At 43.3% G+C, this 20,648-nt stretch overlaps 2 protein-coding genes across 4 annotated transcripts in view; both read right to left on the bottom strand.

The window, feature by feature from the left end:
* The window catches only part of RALGPS1 (Ral GEF with PH domain and SH3 binding motif 1), a 313,342-nt gene that overhangs the window by 284,762 nt on the left and 7,932 nt on the right, over positions 1-20,648 (bottom strand). The window lies entirely within an intron of this gene.
* The window catches only part of ZBTB34 (zinc finger and BTB domain containing 34), a 46,869-nt gene continuing 27,723 nt past the window's right edge, over positions 1,503-20,648 (bottom strand). For all 3 annotated transcript variants that reach the window (XM_086684070.1, XM_086684072.1, XM_086684071.1), the window contains exon 2: positions 1,503-8,101. In XM_086684070.1, coding sequence (XP_086540196.1) covers positions 6,577-8,101 — 1,525 coding nt within the window. In that variant the 3' untranslated portion in view covers positions 1,503-6,576. The remainder of the gene's footprint in view (positions 8,102-20,648) is intronic.

Here is a 20,648-nt window from a genome sequence, read left to right as displayed (position 1 = left end):
GATTGTTGGTTGTCCTTTGACATTATAAAGGACATCATAAACTTTATAATGAAGCCAGAAGGGTTCAGCCAGTTGTATGAATTACAACAGGAAGAAACCAAAGGACCGTGCCTTCAGGACAAATGAAAAGAGCCAGCTGCTGGCGGTGGCCTTTGTCAGCAAAGCAGCTCAACACAGTCTACACACCCCTGCTCCAACTCAGTGGATCTGCTTCAAGCGGTGCTCCCATTTCAAGAACCACATCCCCTCGGGATATTCCTCTAGCCCTCTCAGAGAGGCTGGCCCCAGACTCTGGACTTGGGCTGCCTTTCCAGCCTTAAAGAGAAAGCAAATCTATCAGAAGCCATTGCCTCACAAATTATCTGAGCCACGAGAGTCCAACTCCATCTTACGGATAAACCGGGACGAAAGAGGGTGAGGCACTTGCTTAACGTCATGGTCAGGCACAGGCATGGCTAGCAGTCAGACCTGAAGTCGATGCACTTTCCCCATTGAGCCCTCGATTGCCTTGGGAGTCCCCCCCCCCCCCCCCCCACCAGCTGGCACGTGAAGCTAGTCCCTACGCAGAGCTCTCACACCGGGGTCCATCTCGTTGCCCTCCATCTCATTGCCTACTTTGCTGAACAGGAGCCCTGTTGAGAGGGGAGGCCCTGTTTTACAGCGAGGAGCAAGGAACTCCAGCAGACTAGGAGCCAAGTTTAATCCCTGCCTGTTTCCCAGCCGTGCTGCCCTCCCTGCTCGAACCTCCCAGAACACAGGCACTTATTTGCTCATTCGTTCAACCCTTATTGCTGCAGTGCCAGGTCCTGGATCCCTGCTGTCATGAAGCTGACATCATAGGCCAGAGGGAGAGACATTAAGTGAACACATCACTATACAATTATCAGTTAAAATACGCGCTCTGATGTAAGTGACGAATCACTAAATTCTACTCCTAGAACCAGTATTATACTATATGCTAACTAACTAGAATGTAAATAAACGATGGGCGCGCGCGCGCGCGCACGAGAAATACATACTCTGAAGGGCAGGAGGAAGTGGGAAAGGGGCCTGACCGTAGGAAGGGTTCCCTGACGGAAGGAGGCCTGAGCTGAAATCTGAGGACAGTTAACTGGCTGGCAGGGAGAAGACGACTGGAGGCAGCGGAAACCACGCGTACGGCTCCACGCTCTGCGGCGGGAGTGAACACGGCACATCCCGGGGAGCCAAAGGGGTGCTTCCGCAGGCACGTGGGCACAGGAGTCACCAGCGATTTGTTCTAGGGGAGACCGGGCGCACACAGCGGCCCCCGACAATCAGTCTTCACCACACGAGAGAGAGGTATATAGAAATACACCTACTTCTTTCTCCTCTTCGCAGCACCGCGGTGGCACAAGAGCTTCTTGTGAAATCCCAACCTCTCAAAAGCAGCGGTTACAGAAATTATGCCACGGCAGACGTCGGCAGAGCCAGCGGGACTCTCGGAGGCCGGAGGGGCAAATGCAGAGGGAGGCCACAGCACATTTGCTCTAGCAGCATTTTTATTTACAAACAGCAATTTCCATTGACTTTATACCATAAAAAAGCCATTTACAAGCAAGAAACGAGAATTCAGAACAAAATTAAGCAGCACTGAAATATTCATGTCACAAATCTAAAACAAAATGAATACAAGAGTAAAATATCATTTGAATAAATAGTCTTAAATTCATGCTATAAAATAATCCTTAATGGCAAGTTACTAGTTGATACAGCATCCGCTTAGCTAGCTTCATTTACTTCATATGGCGATGAAGTGTGGACTTGTGAGGTTACCAGTTTATATTGCAAGATAATGACACTGTGTTAAGTCATTCAAATTGCTCAACCATTTATAACGGAAAAAAATGTTAGCCCTACTAATAAAAGTGGTGAGAGAGATGGTTTTCACATTAGGAAAATGGTCATTCTCAAAGAAACCAGGTAAGTTTACCTCTTACTATAGTCAGGGCAGCAACCAAGGGCTTGGGCGGCAAGTCCAAAGGTTGAATTCACAGCATACTCGTCACCGAGGGGCAGCAAGAGGTCTGGTTACTGAATCTGCTGCAAGGCTTACTCCAGGGCTGGAGCCAGAACTAGGGTAGCCCTGTCTGTGCCAGCCCCAGAGGGGAACCGGGGGAAACAAGGTCCTCTTCCGGGCAGAGAAGTCGGGCACTGGGCAGAAACAGTGGGAACGCTCTGGCACTTACTGAAGAAGACGTGTGTGGCGTGTGACAACCATTACAAATTTGGAACAATGTGAATGACTCTTCTGAACGTTCAGTTCAGTTGCACTGAGTAATATGAAATCTATGATTTATGAACTAGATAGTTCCATATAAAGAATTTACATAATTCCCCAATACTTTCATATATAAAATTTAATAAATAACCCTGACCAGTCTAGAAGCACCATTCAAGGGGCATGTGCCCTTGGAAAATAGTTTAGGTGTTGCATATTTGAGTCCCTTTCAGTGGAGGCTTCACAGGAAACCATTACAAAATTTAACAATAACAAAGACAACAACAAAAATCACAGTAACTAATAGAAAAGTTGTTAAAATAAAATACATTGATTTCTTGAAAGTAAAGCTCATTCACAGAGATGATTCCCACCCCCACCCCCACCCCCAGCCCTTGTTTTGTGTTCCTGCAAATTCTTCCTAGAGTCTAGGCCGTCAAAATAAAAGTAAAAACAAAACCGCACACGAACATATGCAGGCCTATGGTCTGGGCTAAGGGAAAAACAAAGACTTGGTTATAACTGCTGTCATGAGAAAAGACATCTACTCATGCTCTGGAAGATTGAAAAATTTTCAATTTAGTTCTACAGTATATTCTGCTTAACAGTGAACCGACAGTATCCTTTCTGCTGTATTAAAAAAAAAAAAACACACACAAACACACACACAACAAAACCAACCATACACACACACGCGCGCGCACACACACACGAAACCAAAACTGCCAAAGCAGAGCCAATTGGGAGGCTTTCCACTAACCAAAAAATGAACTTGTCTTTGTGTGCTGTATTTACAAATATAATTTCTAAATGTATTTACAGCTTTAGTAGAAATTAGAGGGGAAAGAACTGATCAGAACGAAAGGAACTGTTTAAAACCCACAAACGTTAGTAAAGTATAAAATTCTTTGTTTTCACAGTTTGTAATAGCAGGTTAAACACCTATAGAAAAGGACGCTGTCACTGTCTTCACATTGTCTACGTATTTGAAAAGGTAGCTCAAGGAGAGACTCAATTATGAACAGACCTGTATGAATTCAGGATATGTTTTGCTGTAAAAGATTTCTTCACAGATCGCTTTTATCTGAATTGGTTTTTGCATCTGTTAGAAACGAAACATCTAACCTAAACCTGTACAGAGATAGGGACTTTGCTTTCCAAAAAAAGAGTTGCTCTAAGGAGTTACACAGCGTACTTCGTCTGCGGAGACGTGGAGGGAACTTCGGGGAGAGAAGGTTTCTGTTCTGTGGCCATGTTAATCCTCCTGGCACATCCTCCTGTGACAAGGCACAATTGATTGCTGCTGCCCGATCTGAATGGAGTTAACCTTCCACCCGCCACGCACGCCGAGAAACACGACAGCGTGCTCGCTCAGAGAGGCTACCCAGCTCGGTGCTGGCCTACGCGCTGCCTCCTCGAAGCCCTGTGGAACCTTACAGTACTGGGTTATGGCTTGAGAATTCATTCTTAACACTGCTAGCAGTGGAAAGGGTAAAGTGTTAGCAACATGAATGGGAGCAAGTGGAACTTGCAAAATGCGGAATCATGGTTCGTAGAGAGAAACTCAATCAATTTTCTGCCCCTTAACAGTCCCATTACAATGGTTGAACCTGAACTGTACAATCAAAGCAATGTATAGTTTTGTCAAAGACAATTTTGGATAAGTCACTCTTTGGTAAACTCAAACCAGTGAAACAAATTGACAAATACAAAGAACTCCATGTAAATAAGGTTAAGACTGACAACGGTGACAAGAACCAGGATATTCGAGGTACCTGCCCCAAGTGCTCTCCCCTCCTGACTTGTCTTATCTATCGCGGAATGCTCTGGAAACCTCTCAGAAGGCCCCAAGCCTGAGTGAAAAGGAGGTGTTCCTTCCCTGAGCCTGACCTCTCATGTCCTCCATTTGGGCATTTCTTGTCACGAACTTAACTTGTTACCACCACACAAATTTTTTGCATTTAATTCTTAAAAGAAAAATCAAAACCCAACGTATTCGTGTAAGGAAAAAAAAAATCACAAACGTTTACCTGAAACCCCAGAACATATTTAAGTGGGTAAACACTGGGGGTCCGGCCTCCCCTTGAGGCACGCAGCTTTGACAGGAGTTGAGCGAGTGCTTCAGGGAGAGCGCGCACCCCTTACTTAGGCAGTTTGACAGGAAAAGGCATACTATATACCCGATTTAGCAAACGCTGCTCCTCGTGAGCAGCAGGACTAGAGTGTCATCTGTACGTAGTAACACTGATGTGTGGCGCAGCCGTTCACGTGGGAACAGGCAGATCCTGTGTGCTAGAGACGAGCTACCACACAGCGACCACCCCCGGGGGCTTAGCACACACAAGGGCCCGAATGATTTTCTTTTCTCAACAAAACAAAACAAAACAAAACAACGAAAACGAACAACAAAAACAAAAACCCCCAAAACCTCCCCTGAACACCCCCTACCTCCCACCATTCTTGGTATCTTAAGAGCCAAAAAAGCATGGAAAACCAGCAAACGTCCATTTCTGTACTCCTTCAACTCCTAAGCCTCTCGAGTTGTGTCTTTTTATGCCTATTTTTCTTTTGGGTGGTTTGTGCCGTTCTCCTGGGGAGACGTACTGGCTGCGGGCTTCAGAGCCAAGGTTCTCCAGCAGGGAGTCTGGAGCGCTGACATCCTACGGGCAGGGCGGCCCGCAGCACAAACTCACCGTCAAATTGCTTCCGAAAGTACTCTGTCAGGGTGCACAGTACCAAAGCGAACTCGTAGAGCCTGTTTTGTTTACTAGAAGCAGACGGGTAAACAAAGTACAGAGCTGAAGACACTTCGAAAGTACTGACAAGACATTTTTCAAATAGGACTCAGGTATGTTTTGATACAGTAATGTGTTTGCCAGCAAGCACATGCTTTTGAGGTCTCTTTTCAAGCTAGAAACTCAGGAGAGGAAAAAAAAAATTGTAATTCACTATTACCATTAGATTTCACATTTTCTACAACTATACTGACCTAAAAGATACATAACATAAAAATAGCACCACGTGACCCAAAAAATGGTGACACACACAGATTTGGTGACACACGGAGTATCTTAGAGGGCTTTTTGACTGTTGGTTTCTTTAAGCAGGAAACACTGAGAGTGGGGGAGCCACTGAGGCTCTCGTTAGCACACACAATACTAAGATAGATATATTGCTTGCAATTCCCATAGAGTATATCTTTACAAAAAGTACAAATTCCAAGTTCTGCAGTTTCCCTGGGAACTGCATGTAGAAAAAGTTGCTGTGCACCTGAACTAGCTGTTTGAAAAGAGGAAAAAAAAAAAAACCCACAACACTGCTTGGAGAATTTTGTAGACAGAACTACAAATCCCTTTCCTTTAGTGTGAGTACTAACTCATGGTAGAGTGATTCGATTTAGTTACCTGGTGTGTTTCTACAGTACGGAATGAAGGTAGATTCGTAGGCCAGTAAAAACATTGAAAACCACTGCTCCTTTGGGGCTGGCTAATATAACACTACAATATGTAAAAAGGTCAGCACCACGGGTCATCCAGCTTACCTACTGGACAACGAACAAAAATTCCAAACGGTTTCCAACTAGAGTTGAATACATTTTATGGCATTTGGTTTATGTACTTGTTAGGAAGCAGAGCTATGAACACTGTGATTTGCTTTGCTTGCTTTTGGACACAATGAATTATATATGTGAAAACCTATTAACATTCTTTTGTAAGGGATATAAAGGGGCAAAACCCTAACATTGGGTGGGGACGAGACAGAGTCAAAAGCCCTGTTCACATTGTATTAAATTATATATTCCTCTTACATTCACCTCAACCAGAATAAAATCAAATTTGAGAATGTATATATACTATATATATAATAATCGCTTTATTATATATATATATAAATTGTCTAACTACCCCTTAAAAGTAATTTTAAATTAGAAAAGGTTACCCATTTGTATCAGCTGACGGCATCCCAGTCTCTCTCCGTGGAAACGCACTGGTGCCAGTGCACACAACGAGAGAGTATGCCTCTTGGCAGAGAATGTAGGGTCAACCAGTTGGCATAGCTAAATCACTGGCAGATTTGGGATTAAGAGTTCAGCCAAAGAGGAATACTGTCAGCCTGTGTTTTCCCTGGATACGTTGCCCTTCATGCTTTGAGCTCCTTGGGAGAGGGAGGGCGGGGGAAAGGATAAACACAATGAAGTGTTCCTTCCAGAAACCTTAGAAAAACTGCCAAGAGACGGAGAGATTTCCAGATGGTTGGGAAAACCAAAGATTACAACAAAGCAAATCACAAATATGCATTGATTAATGTGCTTTGTTTGGGTGCACTTCGTTACCATCTTAATCAGGAGCATCAGACACTGTGTGAATTTCCATCCGGGAATCTAGGCCCATCTCTGAGGCCGACGCATCATTTTCTAGTTTCTGTTCCACATACACGTCTGTTCTCTCGGGGGACTCGATGCGACTCCTGACTTCGGCTACACCAGGGTGGTTTTTCCGCAGGTGCTGGTTGAGGGTACCTTGGAATGGAAAGCACTTGCCGCAGATCTCACAGCGGAATGGTTTGTCATCAGTATGACCCCGGATGTGGTACTCCAGTTGGTCCTTACGTGTGTACTTCTTCCCGCAGAATTTGCACACAAAGGGGGTGATTCCCATATGGAGCCTCATGTGCCTGTCGAGGCTTCCCTTCTGGTTGAAGGACTTTCCACAGTAAATGCAGATCAGCCTCTCATTGTACGGGTACCAGTGCCCTCTTGCACTCCTCTCCCGGGGGCTGCTCTCATACCCGGGGTTATTCATCATCGCTTCACTGTCAGAACCCTGCACCAAGCCCTGTAGATCACTGTGCAGATGGACAGACAAAGCCCGCTTTTGGCGAGCACGCCCTCCTCGGAAACAGCTCAGCATGGATCTGGACGGGCTGGAATTACTCAAACTTCCAAAAGCTTCGGATACGCTGGTTGGCTGTGAGGCCGCTTGGGAGTAGGAATATGCGTGCTGCAGCACAGAACCGTAGGACCCCACGTTCACTGCCACAACTTGTTCCCCATCCACCATCTCTGTGTGGTACCCGTCGTCCCCCAGGGAGGAGCTGTCGGAACAGCTGGGCCGGTCAGACTTCTCCATCTTCACTTTCACCTCAGTGATCTGGCTCTCCCTCACCAACAGGTCCCCTTGCTCGTGGTCCCCCTCTATCTGAATCTCGTACTCGGAAACGCTCCCGCTGCTCCCTCGGTCCGAGTGCCCTTCCTCCTGTAAGCGGCTGCGCAAAGCTTTGCTGGGCGTCGTCTCCATCCGAAGATCGCTGCTCGTGGTGGGCTGCCGTACCTGAGAGCAATATGGAGGGGAGATCTCAACCGGGTTGGCAAAGAAGCTGCTGTCCTTAACTCCATTACGACTCTCTGATGTCTCCTCAGCACCAACAGTAACAGAGTCAACATCTCCAACGCTGATTTTTGAATGGATGCTCTCCAGGATCTGCGTGCACTTGTCAATGACACACTGCATCTGAAGAAAGCTGGCTGCAGTCAGAAAACTGACAACATCCTTCAGCTGCAAGGACATTCTTCCAGTGTAACAAAATGAAAGCAACTGTTCAAACACATTGGGATTTTTAATCACAGATATTGACAAGCCACTCATGGTACTTAATGCTGAATGGTCCCGGAAATAAGGGGAGCTGGCAGCGAGGACTGCTTTGTGGGCTCGGAATGGCTGACCCTGAATGTGGACAATGATGTCACATAGTTTCCCTTGCAGGCGGAGTTCGTTTAGCTGGCTCAGAACAGTGCTGCTGTACTCGGGCACATCAAACTGAATAAAACTGCTGCTGTCCATTTCTACTGACATGAAGCGTAATCTGCAGAAAGAGAGAGTTTCATAATTCACCAGTGACTCCTCACTAAGTACAAGCGGCATAAACACAAGCTTGCAAACATAACACCACCACCACCACCACTGCAGCTACCATGCCGCCTGAGGGTCAGCCTTAGCATTCTTCCTCTTACTTATTTTCAGTCTTTCATGTCTTGATTAATTCACCGAAAGTCAGATAACCTAAAGATCAATCAGCCTAGTGCCCCAACTGCCTACCATTCATCTTCATCAAAATTATCACATGTTATATATGTCAAGTCCTCTCAGCTCAAGAAAAAATATTTCCCTGTTTCACTTACTTCTGAGGATTTGGAATACTTTGTAAAAAAATAAGCAAACTCATGTAAAGAATGTTCTGCCTCATTTGTATGTTTCCAATTGGTGTTTTTCAAGCAGATGGCACACTGGATACACTGAATGGAGCTAAACCTTTTTCAGTTTAGAATTTGAGTTGTTGTCTTGATGTGCCTTTTTTCCCCTTCAGGTCTGCACACCTTTATATCCTTTTGGATTGGTAATGGACAGAACAATGCTCAATCCCTTTCAGTGAAGAGTTTTAGACAGGAGGAGTAACAAGAGTGATGGACACACCGCGAGCATATTGCTGTCCAATAGTGCTCCCAACTGCAGGTGGGCACACCTTGGGACAGGCTGGCTACCCTTGCCAAGAATCCACAGCACTAAATCTCTCATAAACATGTAAGTGTCTATAGCCCAGGCTGCACACTCTAACCAAAATACGACAAAATCAGATCTAACAATTATATTTTAGTGCTTAAAAAACCCAACCGAAATGTAAATACCTCCTGAATAAACACCGAATCAAAGAGAAAATCAGAAAGGAATAAAACTATTTAGAAAAAAAAGAAAACTCACATAAAATCTGCAGCAAGAAGGGTTTAGGAGTAAAATTTACTTATGTCTTCAGCTTGCTTGAAAATGTATCCAAAAAAAGAGATGGATAGATAGGTGATAAAGCAAACAGAGTAGTATGTTAACAAGCGTAGAGTATAGATGGTGAGTGTATACAGGTGTTTATTGCAAAATCCAACTTCTCTGTATATTTGAAATTTCTCAGAAAAAATGTTGAGGATCTTGAAACAACAAATTTTAACAGGGAAAGTCAGTGCCTTAAAAGTATTTAGCATTTTTGTTTCCAAATTTATTTATTTTTTTAATGTTTATTTATTTTTGAGAGAGAAAGAGAGATAGAGAGGCAGAGCACAAGCAGAGGAGGGGTAGAGGGAGAAGGAAACACAGAAATCAAAGCAGGCTCCAAGCTGTCAGCAGAGTCCAACACGGGGCTCAAACTCACGAACCATGAGATCATGACCTGAGATGCAGTTGGACACTCAACTGACTAAGCCACCCAGGCACCCCTTAAAAGTATTTATCATTAAACAACAAATAATAAATATACATGAAATCACTGAAGAGGTCAGAAAAGGAACAAGTTAAACCCAAAGAAAGCAAAAAAGTAAGAACACTGAACAGCATATTATCATAGAGAAAGTTTTTTAAATTTTCAAAATTATAAGGACATCCTCGGAAACATAACTCATTAAAAGAGTAACATATTGTGACCAAATGTAAGGATGGCTACCTGTTAGGAAATATATAAATACAATCTGCCACATCAATAAGTCAAAGGAGAAAAACCACATAGCCATAACAAGACACGACAACGTGCAATTTAATCTGACTCTCGCAGGAAAGGATCAACCAGTTAGTTTGACTAGATCACACAAGATTTTTTTTTTTTATCATGTCAGAATTTGAGTTAAAACATTTTAGTTAAGGAGGAATACCGTGCCCTTATTTATCCTAGAGTTATGACTGAAATCAATTTGAAATCTGTACGGAAAGGACATATTTTTAGAGTAACATAAATTGGCAGAATTAAACAAAAAGAAACAGAAGTGCCAAAGCATAAATGATCTTCAGGCCGTTCACACTGTTTTAGATGCATGTTAAAACACTTAAGGCATCTCAAAAAAAAAAAAAAAAGAAAGAAAGAAAATTAAAGCATCTCCATTTATATGGCATAAATCTGATACCAGAAGATGGTGAACAGGATAAAGAAGACAAGTGTCAACCCTACCTAAGTAAACAGATTTTAAAGTCCTCGAGGAAATCCTCGCAAATATAACCTATTAAAAGAATAATATATTGTGACCAAATGTAAGGATGGCTACATGTTAGGAAATATATAAATATAATCTGCCACATCAGTAAGTCAAAGGGGGAAAAACCACACAACCAAATCAAAACTATGCCAAACATGGATTTTAGAAAGTTAAATGCCCTTTCAAAGTAAGGAAAAAATACGAAGAGAGTATTTTCTTAATATACTTTCTTAATATAATAAACAGTACCTACTGCCAACCAACAGCACCATCATCCTTAGAAAGAAAACATTATACCTGCATTTCCCAAAATATATTCAATAGAACACAAGCCCATGAGTTGGTGTCAATATCCCTACCTCCTAGGAAGTAAAAAATGTATTAGCATAATAACCCACCTGAAAAGTCCTGCAGACAAGAATTCTATTTAACTAAGTGGTTTGCACACTTATTTTAGCGTGTAACTCTTCTCCCAAGGTACACATGTAAATATTCCCAAGAATTAGTGTTCCCTGGTGCACACTCTGGTAAACACTTTCATAAGGCATTCCCATTAGTGCCTGGGAGGATACAAGGTTGTCTGCCCATCACTTCTCTTACTCTTAACATTGTTCTGGAAGTTCTAGCCAAAGCAACAGACAAGAAAAAATTAAGGCCCGAAGCTATTAGAAAAGAGGAGGTGAAATTACTATTCAAGGCAGACAGGACTATTTACACAGAAAACACAGTGAACCACTGGAACAAATCTGGTAGAGGCAGGATCTAGTAAATGGAGCGTTTCATAAATTATTGTACATAAAACACAAGTTAAGTAAGATAATGACAAGTTGCAACCAACAATAGTAACAGAAACCATAATATACCTGGGGGCTAAACAAAAAATAGTCAGGATCTGCAAGAAGAAACTAACATTTTGATAAAGACAAAAATATGTATGTGTAAATGAAGATACATATCACGCTTCTGAAAAATGCAATACTATAGGCACTTTCCCACCAAATTAATTTATAAATATAATGCAGCCCAATGAAGAACATTCTCAGTAACTTCACAAAATGATTTTACAATTCATCTAGAACATTGCTGTCCAACAGAAATATAAGGTTAGCCACATGTGTAGTGTTTTCTAGCAGTTAACACTGTTTAAAAATAAACATTATTAAATTTTATACATTTTTACTTAACCTAACATTTAAAACATTCTCAACATATAAGAAATATTAGAAAGTTATTAATGAGACATTTTACATTCTTTTTTTCCATACTAACTCTTTGAAATCTATGTGTATTTTACACTTACAGCACATCTCAATTTGGAATAATCACATTTTAAGTGCTCAGTAGCCACATGTGGCCAGTGGCTACCACACTGGACTGTGTAGATCTAGAATAAACACTGAAGAAATTTTAGAAAATAACAATAACAAAAAACCCAGCTAAACATCTAGATGTCAAAATGTATGATTAGGCTACAATTCATTCACTCTAAGTATGTACTGCCTTCTATGTGCCAGGCACTAGGGGTCCCGGGGAGCTGTAATTCTCTTGTTATAAATTGTGACAAGAGCTACGAGATCTTTCATATTGGGCAGGGGCGTTGCTGCAGGGAAATGGTCCAGTCTTCCAGACATAAGGAATGACACACACAAAGAGACTCGTCCTTCCTGAGCGGGAAGGAAAGAAGCCTTCGAGAATGTGGGACAACTGGGACAATGAGCAGGGGGGAGGACTGAGGCCACATGAGGCTGTCAAGGTGGGGGGAAGTTAGACTAGGATGGGCCCTGTGGGCCATTTCCAATCAATGAAAAAGGAAGAATTTTTGAAATAGATGCTGCTTGGGTAATATGTATATAGAATAATAAAGTTAGATCGTCCTCACCACATACCCAAAAATAACTTCTAGAGAAGGTCTTACATACAGAGACAGATATCAGAGGAAGAAACACAGATTTAACTACAGAAGAATTTTTGTACATCTAAAAAATACCTTCTCAGGGCGCCTGGGTGGCTCAGTCGGTTAAGCCGCCGACTTCAGCTCAGGTCACTATCTCGCGGTCCGTGAGTTCCAGCCCCGCGTCAGGCTCTGGGCTGACAGCTCAGAGCCTGGAGCCTATTTCAGATTCTGTGTCTCCCTCTCTCTGACCCTCCCCTGTTCATGCTCTGTCTCAAAAATAAATAAACGTTAAAAAAAAAAAAAAATACCTTCTGAGGGTGCCTGGGTGGCTCAGTCAGTTGAGTGTCTGACTCTTGATTTTGGCCCAGGTCATGATCTCACAGTTTGTGAGTTCAAGCCCCGTGTTGGGCTCTGTGTTGACAGTGCAGAGCCTGCTTGAGATTCTCTCTTCTCTCTCTGCCCTTCCCTCTCTACCCCACCCTCTCAAAATAAATTTTAAACTTTAAAAAAACTTTTGACCAAAACCAAATGAACAAAAAAGACAAATTATGAAAAATACAACATACACAGCCAAGAAGTATAACACTCTTACAAATCAATAAAAGCAAATATAACAATTGAAAAATGAGCAAAGACTATGAACAGATGCTTTCAAAAAAATTAAAATAGCCTTCAAATACAGATAAAGCGATTGACAACTTCACTGATAAACAAAGATTAACATGAGACACAACTTTCTCAATTGGCAAGATTTAAAAATGACCCAGCTGGCGGTGCTACAAGGGCTCAGTGCCCTCATATACTACATGTAACAAAAGCTTTACAACGGGCGTTCCTTTGGACTCAGCACTCTGTTGTAACAAAAATCACAGATATAGGCACAAGAATTTATCCGTAAGTCTGTTCAATTACAATAGCAAAATGATGAAAACAACCTAAATGTCCGACTTCTTGGGAATTGTTAAAGTATAGCACACCTATGTACTGAATACTATGTCATGATGAAACTAATGGGATGGAAGAATACAAAGGTAGCTCTACAAAATGTGAGCTCCACCAGGGCAAAGATTTTTATCTCTTTTATTAACTATCACCCAGATTACTGCCTGGCACATAGCAGACACTCAACACTCAATAAATATCTGCTGAATGAATATTTAATAATACAGCAAAAAATCAGGTAACAAATCGACTGCAAGTGAGCAGGAGGGATCTTCACGGGTGATGGAAATGGTCTACAACTGGGTTATGGTAATAGCTGTACAATGTCATAAATTTATTAAAAATCACTGAATTGTACACTGAAGATGACCAAATTCTAGGATATGTAACCTATACCTCAATAAAGCTGTTGAAATACAGGTAACAACAAAAGTAGATTTCTAAAATTATGTATGTATATGCAGATATTAAATATACATAGAAATAATGAGATATATACAAAATGCATACATTAATGTAAGATTCAAAATGGCTTATTTAGTTTTTTAAATGCTTATTTGCTTTTGAGAGACAGAGCACATGAGTGGGGACAGGCAGAGAGAGGGGGACAGAGGACCTGAAGCAGGCTCTGCACTGACAGCAGCAAGCCCTATGCGGGGCTTGATCTCATGAACAGTCACCTCATGACCCAAGCAGAAGTCACTTAACAGACTGAGCCACCCAGACGCCCCAGACTCAAAATGTTTTTACTTTCTTCTTTGCATTTTTCTGTGTTTTCCAAACTTCTAACAGTGAACATTTATTACTTGGAATGACCAAAAAAAGGAAAATAAAAAATATTTCCAAATCCCTGCCAGATGATAATTTGACAGATGCTGGTGGCAGAGTGTAAAATGAGCAAATACTCTGGAGACATTTTAGTGACGTCCAACGAAATTACAAACGCACGTTCCCCATGTGCCCTAGGAACTGACTACAGCACCGGACAGAATGACAAAAGATTAGAAACAGACTACCTGCCCATGAAGAGGAGCGTGGTTAATAACTTATGGGACATCCACACTTAAAACTACTTACTATACAGCCAGAAAATAACAAACAAGGAAGCTCTTTTCATTCAGACATGAAATAATCACCATGGTGTACTGCTCAAGGAAAAGGGTGACGTGTGCAAGAGTATACGTGTTGTCTGAACAAAGCGCTGTGAAAAGACACACACCACCGTGTCAATATACACACATTGTACATGTGCACAGACTACTTCTGGAAGGATGCACCACAACAATAACCTCTACCGCCTCCTGGGAGGGGGACAGGGCAGCTGGGAGCCCTGCCAGCTCTCAATGAATCTTTTTAGACACATTTCTAAACTATCTGAATATGTCGTTAAAAACCAGTAACACTTTTTCAAAAACTTAAGACGCCTCATCCAGTTTTTAAGGTAGGAAAAGATCGTAACAGAACTGTCAGGGGCACGAATCGGAAGTGAGATCTGGGTTCAAACGATACCTGCTTTCCACCTATAAAACTCTGGGCAAGGAGCTTTAGAATCTTTTCAAGCGTCAGTTCTCTTGTCTTGAAAATGGGAATGATGATGACAGTCCTTTGCCTCACGGTTCGGCTCGTGGTGACGACTACAAGTATGTAGAAGCAGGAAGCACTCAGCACAGTGGCTGCCTGGTCCATAGTGATCATGGTTTGCTCTAAAAGACTTTTTCTAGGGGGACAGGAGCAACAAAGAGAACTGACTTTAAAGGTAGCCTTGGATATGAATCCCGCCTCGGCCACTTCCTAATAAAAATAATAACCATGAACATTTAAACAGCTATGTGACCTTGGACAAGTCAGTTAACTTTGATTTCCTATTGAGAAAAGGTCTCAGAATAACTACTACCCAACAGGAGCGCTGTAATGATTAAATGAGGGAAATTTATGCACCGAACGTGTATAAAAGCTTACACACGAGTACTCACCTTGTGCTAAACACCATATATATATATATATTTTAAGTTTATATATTTTGAGAGAAAGAGAGAGAGACAGAGCAGAGGAGGAACAGAGAGAGGGAGAGAGAGAGGATCCCAAACAGACTGTACTGGCAGCACAGAGCCTGACATGGGGCTTGAACTCATGAACTGTGAGATCATGACCTGAGCTGAAATCAAGAGTCAGATGCTTGACTGAGCCACCCAGGCACCCCAACACCTTATGTATATTAATTTGATCCTTTTATCAACTCTGTGAGGAAATACTATGATTGTTTCTATCTCACAGATGAAGAAATTGAGGGAAAGCGGTTAAGATACTGCCAAGATAAGGTAACTGACAGTTAAGATACTGTCCCACAGTTAAAAGATGAACTTAGTCTGACTCCAGAAGTCGTGACCCTGACTATCACAGACTGCCTTCTAGAAATGCAGATACTGCCTGGCACCTACCAAGTGGTCAAATGTTACCTACGCATTATAGCATGGTTGCGACACAAGGGTATGTAAATAGTGACGCTGGGAATTCAAGGGCAAAAGGGAGGTGGCCTCAGGCTTTTTTTTTTTTTTAATTTTTTTTTAATGTTTATTTTTGAGAGACAGAGTGTGAGTGGGGGAGGAGCAGAGAGAGAGAGAGAGAGAGAGAGACAGACAGACAGACAGACAGAATCTGAAGCAGGCTCCAGGCTCTGAGCTGTCAGCAGAGTCTGATGCAGGGCTCGCTTGAACTCAGGAACCGGGAGATCAAGACCTGAGCTGAAGTCGGACTAAGCCACCCAGGCACCCCAAGGGCTCAGGCTTTTTAAAGGTAGAGTCCTAGGCTAAAACCAGTAGAAAACGGAAAACAAGCATTTCCGAAATAGTCTAACTGAAAATAGCTTCACAGTAAGGCTTCACTTGAAAGAAAATCTTACACTTGAAAGAAAATCACTGGAGAGAAAAACCAAAGACCATGATTAACACCTAAGAGAGGGATTCCATTTTTCTGCAAATGAGAAAGGAAGTGCATCACTCTCCTCTCCTTTACATTAACGCCTCCTTCTGGCCACGACAATGAGATCCAAAGCCCTCTGCCTAAAGCTGCTAACAAGTAACACTCACTCCAAAGAGGCTTCTAAAACTCTGACACACGGGGGAATTTGCAGGTAGTTTCAGTCCTAGGCACGTCACCAAGCTAAAAGGAGTAAAAGACATAACTGATCACCAGTTCTACATCCAATGACCCAATTTGTCAGGTCTGGTGGTCCTGAGGTAAAGCAAGTCAGAACCTCTTGATGAGATGATCAAGTTCAACTATGATCCTCGGCTCCTCTGTATCAGCAGTTTCCCAGCGTGGTTTCTTGTAGGTCTTGATTCCTCCCCCGCAGAGAGTGCCAGTGGGCCTACACCTAACTTAGGTCAATGCTTCAGTAATTTCATCTTTAAAAAATAAAATATATGCACATGGTCAAACTTCAAATCCTACTACAGAAAAATATAAAATGAATAGCAAAACTCTTCCCCTGTTCCTCTTCACAAAGATAATCACTGCTAAGAGTTCTTAGTGTTCTTTCAGAGAAAATTATAAACACATATCAGCGTAAGCTGTTCTGTACCCTGCTTTATTTGTTTTTTAATTTATTTGAGACAGAGAGAGCATGCATGCAGGTGGGAGGGAGGGAAAGAGGGAGGGAGGGAGAGGGAGGGAAGGAGAGGGAGAGAGAGGGAGGGAGGGGGAAAGGGGGAGAGGGGGAGGGGGGAGAGGGGGAGGGGGGAGAGAGAGAGAGAGAGAGAGAGAGAGAGAGAGAGAGAGAGAGAATGAATATGAATGAATATCCCAAGCAGGCTCTGCATTGTCAGAACCCCACGTGGGGCTCAAACTCACAAAACCGTGAGATCATGACCTGAGCCGAAATCAAGAGTCAGACACTTAACCAACTGAGCCACCCAGTTGCCCCTGCACCCTGCTTTAAAAAAAAAAAAAAAATGTATTTAATATACCTTAAAATCTTTCCATAGAAGCACAAACTCATCTACTTCATTATCTTTTCTGACTTCTGACATGGAAGGCTGTGTCACAATGCATTCAGCCAGGCCTCAAATGATATCCTAAACAGGAAAAAATTGACATAGCCACGATATTTCCTCCAAGCAGAGGACTTTGCTAGGATCATGGTTTCATTTCAACTGATCACGCCAAATTATGTCCCAAAGGCCGCAGCAGCTTCGCTCACCAATGGCACACGAACTGCCTGTTCCCCCCGCCCCCCACCAGCTACCAATAATGAGCATTCAACTTTTTCACTTTTGCCAGACTGATGAGTTTAAGATGGCATCTCATGCTTCTGAAGTGCCTTTATTTAATTATAAATAAGGTTGATAACCTATTTTCACGTTTAATGGCAATTTGTCTAAGTTTGTCTTCCAACTGCCTGTTCATATCCGTTGCCTGTATTTGTATTTTTTACTGAATTGTCAGAGCTCTTTGTAAATTAAGGAAATTAGCCTTTTGTCTTATGTGCTACAAGTATTACATTTAATTGCAATCACTAAATCGCATACTGACTGGGAATTTAAATTACTTTTCTACATTTATAGGAAATATTCATTCACTCTCGATCTTCCGCACACACAAAACCAAAGGGAATTCAAAGACAAATAAGACTCCCAGTCTTGCAATTGGAAACAGGCTTAACACGGATTCCTCCCAACTCAGAGAGATGTGGGAATGAAATTCATTTCTGATAATGCAGAGATGTGATTTATATATTAGTTTTTCATGGACTAAGTTTGCAGCTGCTTTAGAAGACAATAATGAATTTGATTATTCCTCTCACTAAATACATCAGAATCAGTATTCTTTAATTCAGAAGATTAATCACAGATCTGTCGTATTATATTAAGCAAAAAGCCATCCCCAAACTAGACATTTGCATTGCTATTTTAAATTAAAAAAAACACAAGCATATATCAGCTGGACATTTTTTTTAAAATTTTTGAATGTTTTTATTTTATTTTTGAGAGAAGAGAGAGTGTGAGTGGGGGAGGGGCAGAGAGAGAGTGAGACACAGAATCCAAAGCAGGCTCCAGGTTCTGAGCTGTCAGCACAGAGCCCGAGGTGAGGCTTGAACTCACGAGCCGTGAGATCACGACCTGAGCTGAAGTCGGATGCTTAACCGACTGAGCCACACAGGCACCCCTGGCTGGACATTTTCAATACCTTTTTTTTTTTTTGAAGGCCACTGATTTTATTGATTTAAAAACCTTTACAACAGTGACTATTTCGCCAAAAAAAGAGCCAAATAGCATAAAACAGGCCAGAGGTGGGGGTGGGAGTGGGGTCAGGGCTGGGAATCCACTCAGAGAAGCATCTGACATGATGCTTGACATGAAACTGGCAGGGAAGAAGGGAGATGCATGCAAGAGCGAGAATTTCAAAAAAGTTGAAATGGTGAGGGAAGAGAACCCCCAAAACACCTTGGAGTACATTGCAGGTGGAGTACAACAGCAATCTCTTCCTTTGTAGAGGACAGGGGAGGAGTCCCCACGCGGCTGCAAACTCTGGAGACTCCACGCTGGGGCCAGGGGCTGGGGGCTCCCTGGAGAGCCTCATAAGAAGGCGTTGCACCTCTCTTGGCATTGGCCCCGCATGTGTCCTTCGGCCGTTCCAGAAGAGAGCTTCATCTTTCTTTAGCACCAGGAACTGGCCAAGGACCACATAGACCTTGTCAAAGCCCTGTTCCTCCAGCTTCTTGCCCAAGACTTCACCAATCCCAGCCAGGCTCCCCACTGGCTTTTCCCCCATGGGCGCTGCCACAGGTCCCTGTGCTTTTGGGAGGTCGTCACCTCGATCAGCTTCATCGGCAGCTCCGGCTCCCGTAACAGCTCCTCCCACCACACAGCTGCTCACAGCCGCCACCTTTAGTATTTTAACAATAGTTTTGTTCACTTGTTTGTAATGGATAAGAACGTGAAACACCTCTTTTAAAAACCACACATGATGAGGACTTAGTTGAAGCGGGCCGCTGGGAAGTTCAAGTTGTCAGCTTCTCAACCTGTTCAGTCCTCTTCTGCTCAACCAGTAGACACACACACCTCAGGCTCGGCCAATTTCTTTAATGAGACAATACATTCACACCCCTGGAAGCAGCTTTCACCTCCTACACAGCCTCTGCCATGGTCAGCCGGTGACATTTCGCCACCGCCACTGGTCTCAACAGCGTCTGGGAAGGACTGAGGTGGATGGTCCTGACACCCACCCCCACGCTAACCTCAGCAACTGTAAAAGGGGGTCACTGGCCACCTCCCACACCCTTAGCCTTCTTCCTTTCTTGGGAGAGCCCATCATCATCATCGATAACTAACACTGAATGCTTGATAAAGACGAGGCATGTCACAAAGGACTTCTCTGCATGATTTCCTAGAATCCTCTTGCCCTCCCCACAGAGGACAGTACTATTACCCCTATTTTATTTCATTTTAAGTTTATTTATTTTGAGAGAAACAGCAGAGGAGCAGAGAGACAGGGAGAGAGAGAACCCCAAGCAGGCTCCAGCGGAGCCCGACACAGACTTGATCTCACCACCCTGGGATCGTGACCTGAGCTGAAATCAAGAGTCGGACGCTCAGTCCACCGAGCACCCAGGCGCCCCGCCTCTATTTTAGAGATGAGGAAACTGAGACTCCAAGAGGCTAACTGTCCCAGGACGGTCCAAAGTCTGCCCATCTAGACTTCCTACACAGTAATTCCTAATCCATGTTTCATTTGCTGGAGGGGAACAGCAGGACCAGCAGAAGTCAGGAAGAGCTGAGGAAAAGGCAGGCGAAGAAGAAAGCTTACGTCAAGTTACATTCCTGCCCCGGCATGGTGGCCGGCCAGGGAAAGGGACAGGGACTAGTGGTAAGCATCCCCCTCTTGCTGCCAAGGGCTGCTACTCCTTCTGTGAGGAAGGGAATGGAGGCGGCCAAGTAGGGGAATTTTATTAATATCCACCAAAGTTACAAATGCATGTCCCCTGTGACCAATTTCAGCTCTAGCAATTTACTACAGCACCCTCCTCCTAGAGCAGAATCTCCAATAGAGATTAGAGATTAAGGGCTTTGGGGGAAAGGGGGGCGGGGGGGGAGTCCCAGGCACCCCGGCGGCTAAAGTATATTATGCTTTCCATCTTCATAGCTTTTCCTGGTCAGAGCCCCTTACCCTTTAAATAAACACTTATCTTCATGCTAACGCCTGAATTAATTAGAAACCACTGGTCTGAGGCTCAAGTAACTGGTCCTTTTGGTGTTTACAGGTGAAAGTCACAGAGCAGATACTGCCGAGACACAGGTTCAGCCCAAGTTCAACAGCATTCTAAGCAGCACTGGGACTGGTGTTCAAAAAGCCAGAGCAGCCGGTGTGAGGGGCTATCCAGGGATGACCAAGCACCGAGGACAGCAGTGAGGCCACCGAGGCCAGGGGCAGGCCAGAACCATGAGGAGCAGAGAAGGAGCAGGTTCGGGAAAAGGGACCCATGCCAGGGAGTGAAGGCAGACTGCGCAACCAGAGAAGGGAGGACATTTACACAGCAAGGCACTGTGGGCACAAGCCACAGGGGACACCCA

The sequence above is a fragment of the Puma concolor genome, chromosome D4 (genome assembly GCF_028749965.1).
Source record: "Puma concolor isolate L17-30 chromosome D4, mPumCon1.1.hap2, whole genome shotgun sequence".
NCBI lineage: Eukaryota > Metazoa > Chordata > Mammalia > Carnivora > Felidae > Puma > Puma concolor.
This window is presented reverse-complemented; position numbering and strand designations above follow the sequence as displayed.